The sequence below is a fragment of the Hyperolius riggenbachi genome, chromosome 7 (genome assembly GCF_040937935.1).
Source record: "Hyperolius riggenbachi isolate aHypRig1 chromosome 7, aHypRig1.pri, whole genome shotgun sequence".
Taxonomy (NCBI): Eukaryota; Metazoa; Chordata; class Amphibia; order Anura; family Hyperoliidae; genus Hyperolius; species Hyperolius riggenbachi.
This window is the reverse complement of record NC_090652.1, coordinates 54,165,979-54,178,186: the sequence shown is the minus strand read 5'-3', so window position 1 is coordinate 54,178,186 and position 12,208 is coordinate 54,165,979. Positions and strand designations below refer to the sequence as shown.

The 12,208-nt window shown below is 48.9% G+C and overlaps 1 protein-coding gene across 4 annotated transcripts in view; it reads left to right on the top strand.

Moving 5' to 3' along the window:
- LOC137525521 (uncharacterized) overlaps positions 1 to 12,208 on the top strand; it is a 476,821-nt gene that overhangs the window by 167,302 nt on the left and 297,311 nt on the right. For all 4 annotated transcript variants that reach the window (XM_068246643.1, XM_068246647.1, XM_068246645.1 and 1 more), the window contains exon 8: positions 8,325 to 8,595. In XM_068246643.1, coding sequence (XP_068102744.1) covers positions 8,325 to 8,595 — 271 coding nt within the window. The remainder of the gene's footprint in view (positions 1 to 8,324; positions 8,596 to 12,208) is intronic.

The following is a 12,208-nucleotide window of genomic DNA, read 5'->3' as shown; positions in this document are numbered from 1 at the left end:
ACATGCTGCACAGTTGTGTCCACTTCTCAGCAACACATCAATGTTATAGATGTTGACAACAGGGTTGCTCGGGTAGTACTTTTTAAAACCCGCCCGGATCCGGGTACCCAGATATCCGGATCTGATTCGGATATCCGGATCCGACCTTGCTGATATCCGAGTAAATTCGGATATCCGACCAAATTACCCGCGGGTACCTGATCTATTCGGGTATCCGGATAGAAAAAACGGAAATGCCCTTTAAATAGCTTTAAAAGGGGTTTTTAGGGTAAATGATGCATGTAGCATCATGTTTTTTAAAGGGAAACACTAATTTATTATTTGGTTAACATAAAATGAAAAAAAAAGGCCTGTAAATTATTAACATCAGGATAGGTTCCAGACAGCGGTCGACGGTCGTGCAGCCCACATTGTGTCCAACCGCACAAGTGGGACATCGAAGTTTTCAGCTCTGACATCTCCAAAAAATTAAAGCTATTGTAGTGGCGTGATAGCTGGTGGTAGGCTATTGTATTTGTAGTGACATCCTAGCTGGTGGCAGCAGATGATGCAGTTTAGTGTGGACCCTGGTGTTGGTGGGTACCACAGACAGGAGCATCAGGAGCAGGATGAGTAGATCGATACAGCTATTGAAGTGGCATAATAGCTGGTGGGAGCAGGCAATGTAGTTTAGTGTGGACCCTGGTGTTGGTGGCGGGTACCACAGACAGGAGCAGCAGGAGCAGGATGAGTAGGTCGATGCAGCTATTTAAGTGGCGTAATAGCTGGTGGCAGCAGACGATGTAGTTTAGTGTGGACCCTGGTGTTGGTGGCGGGTACCACAGACAGGAGCAGCAGGAGCAGGATGAGTAGGTCGATGCAGCTATTGGAGTGGCATAATAGCTGGTGGCAGCAGGCGATGTAGTTTAGTGTGGACCCTGGTGTTGGGTGGGTACCACAGACAGGAGCTTCAGGAGCAGGATGAGTAGGTCGATGCACCCTGGCGGTGGGAGCAGCACAGGCAGCAGGAGACAGGAGGAGGAGAAGAAGTGTAACGTCTGGCAGGCAGCATAGATAGTTCACCATGGCACCTAGTTTGTTGGTACCACGGCACAGTTCAAAAATTAGAAGAGTTTCCAGGAAGCGGTCGTACTGCCGCAGTTGGGGCCTCCCCACAACTTGGACAGCACAGACATATCCCCAAAAAATGACACAGCTATTGTGTTTAGATAGTTCACCATGGCACTTGTAGGTACCACAGCAAGTTCAAAAATTAGGAGAGGTTCCAGGAAGTGGTCATACTGCCGCAGTTGGGGCCTCAGTCCCCACAACTCGGACAGCACAGACACTTCCCAAAAAATTACATATCAGTTGTGTTTACCATGGCACCTAGTGTGTTGGAACCACGGCTGTCCAAAAATTTTGAACAAGGCTTATGCGGAGCCTGGAGGTTGTGGTGGTAAATGGTGGTAAGGCAGGCATAGTGTGATTTCGAGCTGCTTCATTTCCCCCTCTTGCCAACAACAGGGGCCAGGAATTTCGCCGACCACCCAAGCCTGGTTTATTTTCAGAAACGTCAGTCTGTCCACAGACTGGGTGGAGAGACGAGAGCGCTTCTCTGTTACCACACCACCGGCTGCACTGAAGCACCTTTCGGTCGGACAGCACGCTGGAAGGGGGGCAAGCAAGGACTTCCAGGGCGTACTGTGCCAGCTCACTCCAAATATTAAGGTGCTTGACCCAATAATCCAAGGGGTCCACAGTGTTGTCGCTGTCAAGGCCGCTGTAGGACCCCATATAGTCTGCCACCATCCGGGTCAGGCACTGTTTCTGGCTTTGAGAGCCAAATGCTGCTGCTGCAGGCACCTCCTCAGTCGGCAGCTGTACCGGCGTGGCATACAGCGCCTTTGTGAGAGACAGCAGGTTTGATGGGCGCCTGCTGCTAATGGACGCAGGCACCTGCTGCTGTGCTGGCTGGACTGTGACAGTGGGGGGGGGGGAGTCTGGGGTAGGACTTCCTTCAAGCGCCGATCCAGCCGTGGGTCCAGCATCAGGGTGATCCACATGTCCTCCCGACCACGCATCTCTTTGACCCTTGGGTCCCTGAGCAGACACTGCAACATGTGCGCTGCCATGGGGAAGAGGGCTGCCATATCTGCTGGCACATGATGATTTTTAAGAAGTGTGGTCCTCCTCCTCTTCTTCCTCAAACTCCTCCTGGTCTCTCCACCCCCGCACCACTGCAGCTGCACTCAGCAGTGCCTCCTCATCCTCAAGCACACATAGGAAAGGTTTATCATCAGCTCAACCGCCTGAATCACAACCACCAGGGAGTCAACAACCTCACACCTGGATCCTCATTAGGTGTGTGTATAAGCCACAAGAAAAGAAGGATGGCTGGGTCTCAACCTGGATTTAAGCAAATTGCTGTATTTATTGTACCATAGCACAAAACGAACACACAACGTTTCGGCCTGCGACCTTTATCAAGTGTTACAAAAAACTGAGCTGATACTCACACATAAATCACATATCACATCGTAAAACACACTCCACACCTCAAATTACATTCCTCATTAAGTCCTTTGGGAACAAGCGTTTCCAACTTGTTAATCCACCTACTCTCCCTTCTTAGGAGGGCTGTCTCGTTGTCCATCCCTTCCCCTATAGGGGAATCAAATATTTTTTTCAGGATCGTTGTAATATTTTCTGTGATATAAGATTGTACAGAAAATATTACAACGATCCTGAAAAATGTTTTGATTCCCCTATAGGAAGACACTATTTCGAATGCAACCATATGGTAAATGATTTACGGTGGTGTTGTAACGATTGGTGTCAGCAACACAGAGTTTTTTATGATTATTGGCGATCTGCAGTATCACCAATATTACAGATGCTATACCTGATTATATGGTGATCTGTAGAATCACCAATAATACTAGTATAGCTAGACACAGGACACCCAATGTGATATTGTGTTTGGTGCAACAGTAATCAGAGAAGTTATCTCCCGAGAAGCGGGAGATACAGACACTACTGCAGCCAAGGATTCCCTGAAGAGCAGGGAATCAGACTGCACTGCAGCCAGTGGACCCCTGAGGGGCAGGTTTCCACTGACTGTGCTGCAAGATGATCTCCTGATGTGGAGGAAATACAGATCATAACAGGTAACAGTATATATAACAATCCTAATCTAGGTGTGAAGTCCTTGGTTTCAACACCTGGGAACTAGTCTAACACATAAACAATAGCAATGTAGCAATCTCCTAGTCTTAGGTGTGAAGTCCTTGGTTTCAACAGCTAGTCTACAGAATGGTAAGCAAGTCTCACAATACAATAATACTTTTAAGGCTATCAACGGAATCTGACTAAGTGTGAATTCCCAGCTCCGGCTGGTTCTAACACACTGTAAGATCTGACTGGGGTCTGAGTGCTCACACGTAAGCATTTGCAACAGCAGACAACTTGCAACTGACAGGCAAGTCCTATATATACCCAGAGTGCTCCACAGCGCCACCCCAGTCACTTAGCCAATCCGGAGCATAGCTGGGGTCAGCTGATCGGCATGATCAGCTGACTCCCCTTCTGCTAGCATAAAGGTCCTGCCGCCTGGCGCGCGCACGCGTAGCTCTCAATCTGTGTGCACTAGAAGGACCAGGCGAACCAGCAGCATGTTGCTGCGCGGCAGAAGCCGCCGGCTGGAACGCGGAGATAGCCGCCATGCCGCTTGCCCATGCGGCGGCATCTCCGCTATTCATTACAGGTGTGTATTGGAGAAAGTCACAACAGGAGAAGGGATGGACAACGAGACAGCCCTCCTAAGAAGGGAGAGTAGGTGGATTAACAAGTTGGAAACGCTTGTTCCCAAAAGACTTAATGAGGAATGTAATTTGAGGTGTTTCCTATGACTTGAATATATTGTTACAATGTCACTTTAAAGCCCTCTAGCTAAGTATGTACCCGCCCTGTGGGGTGTGTTTTATGATGTGATATGTGATTTATGTGTGAGTATCAGCTCAGTTTTTTGTAACACTTGATAAAGGCCGCAGGCCGAAACGTTGTGTGTTCGTTTTGTGCTATGGTACAATAAATACTGCAATTTGCTTAAATCCAGGTTGAGACCCAGCCATCCTTCTTTTCCTCCTCATCCTCAAGGTCAGGGACCTCCAACTCCTCCAACTCCAAGTCCTCAACCTCCTCCTGCTGCACAGAGGCGGTCTGTGCAGGTGCCTGCTGCTCCTGCTGGATCAAGTCTCTCTCTCCCACTTGAATCAGACCATCCAGGGCCTTGTGCAGCATGCACACCATGGTCACCCACTGACAAACTGATGCACGGTCCCGGCTGACCATACCAGTGGCCTCCAGGAAGGGTGCCAGGACCATGCACACCAGCTGCATTTTACTCCATTCAGCACTGCGTATGATCTCCGGGAGGTGGCTGCTGCTGCTGGTCCTGTACACGGTGGCATCGGCGGTGGCTTTGGTCAAGTAATGGTTGACAGCCTGCCTCTGCTCAACCAGATGTTCCAACATGGCCAGGGTGGAATTCCACCGTGTTGGAACGTCGATGATCAGACGGTGCCATGGCAGGTTCAGTTCCAGCTGCACAGCTTCCAGGGCCGATGAGGCACCGCCCGAGCATCGGAAATAACCCACCGTTTTCCACGCCCCTTTCAAAAGTTGCTCCATCCCCTGGTAGGTGCCCAGGAATTTCTGCACCACCAGGTTCAGGACGTGGGCCAGACAAGGAATGTGGGTGAGGCGGCGACCTCCCCAGCGGATGGCAGCAACAAGGTTGGCCCCATTGTCGGACACCACCTCTCCGACTCTGAGGCCTCTGGGGGTCAGCCAATGCCTCTCCTGCTCCTGGAGTTTGTCCAGGATGTGCTCTGCGGTCAGGCTTTGCTTGCCCAGGCTGACCATCTCCAGCAGCGCTTGGCAGTGGTGGTCCTTCACACTGCTGCTGAGGCGGGGGCGTTTGGCGGTGGTGGGTGTGCCGGAGGATGGAACCGGGGGAAAGAGGAACTTGCTGCACTTCCCCTGACCCTACTGCGGGGTGGCACCACCCACTGGCTTGACGATGCTGCTGTCTCCTCCTCACCCCCTTCCACCGAACTGACCCAGTGTGCGGTGAAGGACAGATAGCGGTCTGTCCCAAACCGGCTGCTCCACGAGTCCATAGTCACATGGACCCACTCACCCACCGCATGATCAAGCCCACGTTCGACGTTGGCCTTCGCGAAGCGGTGTAGTGCTGGCATGGCCGTTCGTGAAAAATAGTGCCGGCTGGGGACAGGCCCTGATAGCAAACGACTCGGTCCGCTGGGTCTGGTGTCGCTTCTGGCTTGCACGGGAAGCCGAGGAGGGAGCAGAGGAGACCAATGAGGACTGGCTGCCTGAACCGGCCTCAGTGTTGGTAGGAGTGGCAAAGGAGGTTTCGGGGGTGGTTTTGGGTGGAACACTGCCAGCGCCAGCTTCCTTCAGCCTCTTGAACTCCTCATGTTCAAAGTGATGTTTACTGGAAAGGTGTTTTATGAAGCTGGAGGTGCCATAGTTGGCGGGGCTGCTACCTCTGCTCAGCTTCACCTGGCACACCTTACAGGTGACAAACTTGCTGTCAAGTGATGGCAGATGAAAGAAATGCCAGATGGGGGATGAAAATTTCCACTTACGCCCTGCTGCTGTTACTTTTGTTCCTGCGGGGGTTGGGGCCTGGGGTTGAGTGGTGCGGCTGGTGGTAGCGGCAGAAGATGATGCAGCAGGCTGTGGGTCACTGCTGCTCCTGCCAATGTCAGAGATCATGATCCTCTGTGACAGACCCACCGACATATCCTCCTCCTCAGACTCAGAGCTAACATGCCCCTCCTGTGGATTGTAGTCTTGGTCCTTCACCTCATCATCATAATTATAAGCATCAGACTCCCCCTCCTCAAACAACTGCTGGGATGTTGCGGACCCCAACTCCTCTTCTGCTGACACATCAGGCAAGGAGTAGGACCCCTCCCCAACAACCACCGTCACCATCTGTGACTCATCCACATAGCCAATTTTGGCCAGAATATCCCCCTCAAACTCAGTGGTGGTAACAGGCCTGATTGTGCTCGCGGGGACTGGAGACTCAGCACTCACTGAGGGTAGGCTGCCCGCTGGGGTCGACATGACCGACGAGTCCCCATGCACTGCTGCTGGGCGGCTGCTGCTGCTCCTGTGAACAGGAGAGGTGGTGGGGGTGGAGCTCTCTGTTGTAGAGCTGCTGCTGGTGCCCTGCTCATCCAACATTAGCTGCCTTACAGGCTCGGCGTCTTTCTCCTCCAATTTGAGCCGCCTACTCTGTTGAAAAATTGACGCTACACGCTGCTGAGCCTCTGCAGCGTGACTCCCCCTATCAGCTTGGCGCCCAGTGCGTCCACGGCTAGTGGCTACCAGCTGAATGGGCAGTGTGGCAGAACTGCTGGCGGTGTCGGTGCCAGCAATGTTCCCTCTCTTCTTGCCTTTGATGGCCTTTCCCCAGCTGCCAGTGCCAGCAGACATAGTGCACGTTTGATGATGTCACCAGATGGATGTGGGGTACTTTATTCAAATTGGGGGGTGACACAGAGCACAGTAAAACACAGTGTGCACACTAACGGACGGTCTGTCACACTGACACTCAAGAGTGATCAGCACAGCAAAAATGCAGTAGTCACACAGACAGTACTAGTCTAACAACTAGCACTGCAGTACTGAATAACTACACAATATGCAGTAATTTTCCTAACTGTGTAGCTAAGGCAATAGCACAGGCCTTGCCTATGTGCACAAGCAGCACACAAAGACACAGACACCTACCTAGCAGAGCTGCTGGCTGCAGGCTGCAGCAGAGACTGTCACAGGCACAGCTCACATACAGCACAGACTGACTGACACACACTAACTACAACAATATAAAACACTACTAGCTAAACTACAATACAACAGTGTTATATACAGGTGTTGGTGTGTAAAAACGCTGTGTTTATCACTGGGATAATGCACTTTCTTCAGCCAAACACACTGGACAAACTATCTCAGTGGCAGTCTCAGCAAGGATGAGATTCTCATCATGGCCCCCTCCTTATACACAAGAGGGACTGGCCAAGGTTCCCCTCTGTGATTGGTTGCTAGGGCTTCTGCTGGGAGCCCTCTGATTGGCTGAATGACATCATCTCCTTAGTTACACTACCCGGATCTGGATATCCGACGGATATCCACGGGTATCAGGATTATGCAGCCAGATATCCGCATAGAGCTATCCGGATCCGGGCCCAGGTATCCGGAATCCGGATCTGACCGGATAGCAATGGTCGGATACCCGGGTACCCGGGATCTGGATGAGCAACCCTGGTTGACAAGTGGACAGCAGCAGCCACAACTGCTTAAAGGGGTTCTTTCGCGAAAAAAGTAGGCAGTTAAAAAATGTGACAGATGACAGGTTTTGGGCCAGTCCATCTTTTTAAGGGGGATTCTCAGGGCTTTCTTTGTTTTCAATAGCATTTCCAGAACAGCAGTTTAACTGCCAAAATAGCAAGATACCAGCCGGCCTCCCTAATCACTTGCACACTATTATGTCAGTTAAATTTTGCAACTGCTGTTCAGGAAATGCTGTTGAAAACAAAGAAAGCCCTGAGAATCCCCTTTAAAAAGATGGACTGGCCCAAAACCTGTCATCTGTCACATTTTTTAACTGCCTACTTTTTTCGCGAAAGAACCCCTTTTATTAAAAGACACCAATAAGCAATGGTATGAGCTTTGGAAAATGTATGAGTACTAAAGTTTATTTAATATAATGTAAATTGAAACTTCAGGTGGTATCTGTGAAAGAAGTGTGCAGACCATATACCCTTGTTCCTATGAGCAAGCACCCCATCAGGCATTAGCATTTGTTTGCAGAGCCCCTGTGCCCACCAGAGATGGTGATAAAAGTCTTGGAATGTGCGTGTGTGTGTGTGTGTGTGTGTGTGTGTGTGTGTGTGTGTGTGTGTGTGTGTGTGTGTGTGTGTGTGTGTGTGTGTGTGTGTGTGTGTGTGTGTGTGTGTGTGTGTGTGTGTGTGTGTGTGTGTGTGTGTGTGTGTGTGTGTGTGTGTGTGTGTGTGTGTGTGTTAGAGACATTGCAGCTTCTCCTTTTTAGATCCCCATTGACTCTGCTGGCAGTCATAGGACTCCATTTCAAAAATGGGCAACTTTTTTGGACTCTGTTGTGGTGGGAGTTCTATTTTACATAGCAAAAGCAGAGGTCTACTCATTTTCACTGAAGGATGACCTTGAGCAGATTGTATAACAACTGTGTTGGATATGCTAAATGTTGTATTTCTGATTTGTTGCAGAAACTCGGGATTGTTGGGATTTTCTCCAGATCTGCACAAATTGATTACGCTTGGTTGGAGCCTATGCTAAGATCCGATAAGTTTCAGATATCTGTGGATAAAACCCGGTCCTTCTATATCTCTAACAATGGAATCAAGGAATTTTATGAAGAAGTACCACGCTGTGACTTTGGGATCCTCTATCATACCAAAAACAGAGGAAGAGTCAATATCTCTGATGTCACCGACTCCTTGTATGACCATGAACTAGAATTTCTGTCCACCACACTTGGTAATATATTCTAATTAATGCTAAGGCCTTTTCCTGTAAAATTGTTATTTATTTACTTGTGTGTGGTGTATGTGTGTTTAAAGTGGGCCTAAACTATTTCACAGGACATAAGGAAAACATAGAGAAATGCGCCCTGTATGCATTCAGAGAGTTTAGGCTGTCTAATTCCCCCTCATTTGTGTCTAATCTCAAGTTGTAATCTGATCTCTCCCCTGTGTCACATGACTGCCTATGGCAGATAAGCAGATAAGCCCATTTGAAAGCACAGGCAGTAAACAATATGTCTGCTTCCATGAACCAGGAAGTAGAAACTGTGCAGATTTATTTTACGATTTGTATCATCTGTAACAAAGACATGTTTTTTGTTTCTTTTTCTTTAAAGGCTATTATGCTATTGTGCACCTTTTAGAGAAGAGAGGAGGTCTAAGTTCAGGTCCACTTTAAAGCGGACCCAAACCAAACTTTTTTTTTTTAGTTCAAATTTTTTAGTTGCATCACTCTGACACATACAAAGATAAATAAACACTCCTGCAAGCCTATGAGCATTTCAGTGCATGCTTTTCACCCTTCTCTTTTCATTACTAGAGTTATACAGGTGGCAGCCATTAGCAATTCCTCCTTTGCCGGACACCACCTACTCCACCAGTCTGCCGGATTCTGTCCTGGCAATATGAAAGGAAGGGGAGGGGTTCCTCCAATAAATGTAGAATATTTTATATTTGTCATCATGCAGCTGAAAAAAGGCTGCTATTTATTATTATAATGTAGAAAATAGATTTTATTTCTGAAATCTTGTATTTTTAATTTGGGTCCACTTTAAGTGAAATAGCAAGGCAACTGAGAAGCCTGAGATTAATTTATATTTGTTTGTACCATAAATAGTGATTTCTGTCCACTTTGCCTCCTGCCTACCCTCTGTGTAGCTTCAAATCTTTGTAAAAGTTGTGAAAGTCTTGTTAGACACTTCTGTTTGGCTCTTAAAGCCTAATAATGTGAGATCAAGGTGAATCAGTACATTCTAGTCCTTGGTGGATTGAGTGTCATTATCATCAAGAGCCGGCAGTATCAGTTTATTTTACAGCTTATAATACGTAAGTTGATATAATAGCAATAAAGTGTACCTGAGATGGGGTAAAGTTCAGTATTTTTACTTACATGCAGCTTCCTGCAGCCCCATGTGGTCCAGGGGCTCCATTGCCGTCCTCCCTGGTCAATCCATTGTCCTATCATCACCTATGGTAGTTGGTAGTCACATCAGTTGTGCTATTCATACACATAACGCTCTTGGCTGCGGGGGGGAGGGGTCATGCATGCAGCACGCCCCCAGATAAGTATAAATATTATACTTAACCCCATCTCAGGTTTCTTTTAAAGATTACTCAAGCAAAGGGTGAAGGTTGGTGGTCCAGGAAATGTGGGCCACGTGGTGCACTGAAAACCTGGGCGCTCCATAGACCTCAGTACAAATTGGGGCTATAGTGGCACCCAGTAGAGAATTTTGGCTCCTGAGGTGCGTGCTATAGACAAAGCACTGGAGCAACAGAAATTGTGGTGGAGATAGCAGTAACTGGGTAAGTTAACATATTTGACTGCGTAAGTATTAATTATTGTAAGGAGTAGGTAGGGGTAGATTAGCGTTAGGCTTAAACAGCAGTAGGTCAGCGTTAGGAGTTGGTAAGGGGATTTAGTGCATGGCTTAATCAATTCATTGATTCATTTTATAAGAGCATTTTTATGCTAAAATTAATTTATCCATTATATATGAGCGCTGTATCTGGGTGCTTTTGTTATAATCTTAATTAGTCAGCTCCAATTAGTGGAATATTGGCAGTATTGATAATAATCTACTTGCAGTTAAACCCGGTGCCCAAATTTCTGCACACACCCTTTTGTCATAGATGGGAAGGATAACACTTATGCTTAGATCTTGGTGTCAAGGTGCTACTGAATCATGGATAGTGGTTCGGGTGGTTTCCCTGCAGATCCAAGCTATACTCCCAATGAAAAAACAACAACAGCATCTTGTGTCTACCTTGGGGAGGTAAGTCTACCACTAACCCCCATTTTTAAAGTTTTTATCTCCCTTTTACACTTCTGGTGCCTTTGTACAAATGTACAATCTAGAGGGAGACGTAGGGACGCAAAAGATAGGGGGCCAGAGTTCAACTGCGAATTTACAGCATCAGTGTGTGTGTGTGTGTGGGGTGGGGGGGGGGGTGAAAAGGCGCATTTTGAGGGCTTTCCTGAAGATGTTTAAGGAGGGGGCAACTCTAATAGGGGGAGGTAGAGAGTTCCATAGTCTTTGAGCAGCTCTTGACAAGTCCTGGAGGCTTGCATAGGACTGGGTGTTGCTGGGGGCAGCCATGCAAAGTTCATTGGAGGAGTGGAGTGAGCAGCTAGGTGTGTACTTCTGAGTAAGATTTTAGGTCTGGCAAGTTTTGTGGACAGATTTGTAGGCCAGAAACAGTATCTTGAATCTGATTCCGGACTGGATAGGAAGCCAGTGGATGAATTCATAGAGGTGGAGTGATGGGTGGAATGGATAATTCTGGCTGCTGCATTCATGATAGACTACAGCGGGGCAATTCGGCTCATAGGGAGACCAGACAAGAGGGTGTTGCAGTAGTCAAGGTGGGAAATTATGAGGGAATAGATGAGGAGTTTGGTGGTGGCAGAGGTCAGGAAAGGGTGGATCTTGCAGATGTTATGGAGGTGGAAGTTGCAGGACTTTGAGGTTTTGTATGTGGGGAGTGAAGGAGAGTCCGGAGTCAAGGGTGACACCCAGACAGCGGGCTTGAAAGGTAGGGTGAATGGTAATGTGGTTAACAGTGTGTGACGTACCTCCAGAGTAGGATACCGTTGAGCTGAGAGCAGCAACCCTTGCAACTAGTCAACTGTTCACCCTGGAGTTGAAACAGGGATTCCCAGTAGACAAGAGGCAGGATTGCTCGCGACACTGATGGCGTGGCGCCGAAACGCGTGACCAAGTTAGCGACGTGGCACTCCCGCGGACCAAGTCGGGTGGTGCAATGACTTGGTGATCCGAGGAACCTGTAAGTGAGGCAAGCAGAGAGGTTAGTTCCACCGGCGAAGGTCGGCAACAAGACAGGTCTTGGGACAGGCAGAGAGTCGGCAACAGGACAGGTTCTCAGACAAGCAGTGGTCGGCAACAGAGCGGGTAGTCGTACGGAGCAATAGTCGGCAACGGAGCGGGCAGTCAGACAAGCCAGGATCAGCATCCAAGAGGTTAACGGGCAGAACAAAGTTCACACACAGGAGTACATACAACAAGCTGCAATACTACAGCACTGGTCGCTTGCACTCTCCAGACTGAAATAGGCCGTTTGGCGCGAATGGCATGACGCGTCACGCACGCACGCGCACACGCAACGCGCCCGCAACCCGGAAATGCACATAACAGACCCCTAATGCGCGCGCGCGTGCCGCGCTACGTCGACAGCCTTCGCCGCCAACGCTTGCGCCGCGCCATGCAACACACATAGGCACTGAACGCCAGACCCCCATTCCTGGGACCCCGACGACCCCCGCCAGGATGTCTGCCGGCATTCGTGTGTACCAGCCGCCACGTCTGGACAGGTAACTGACCGTGACA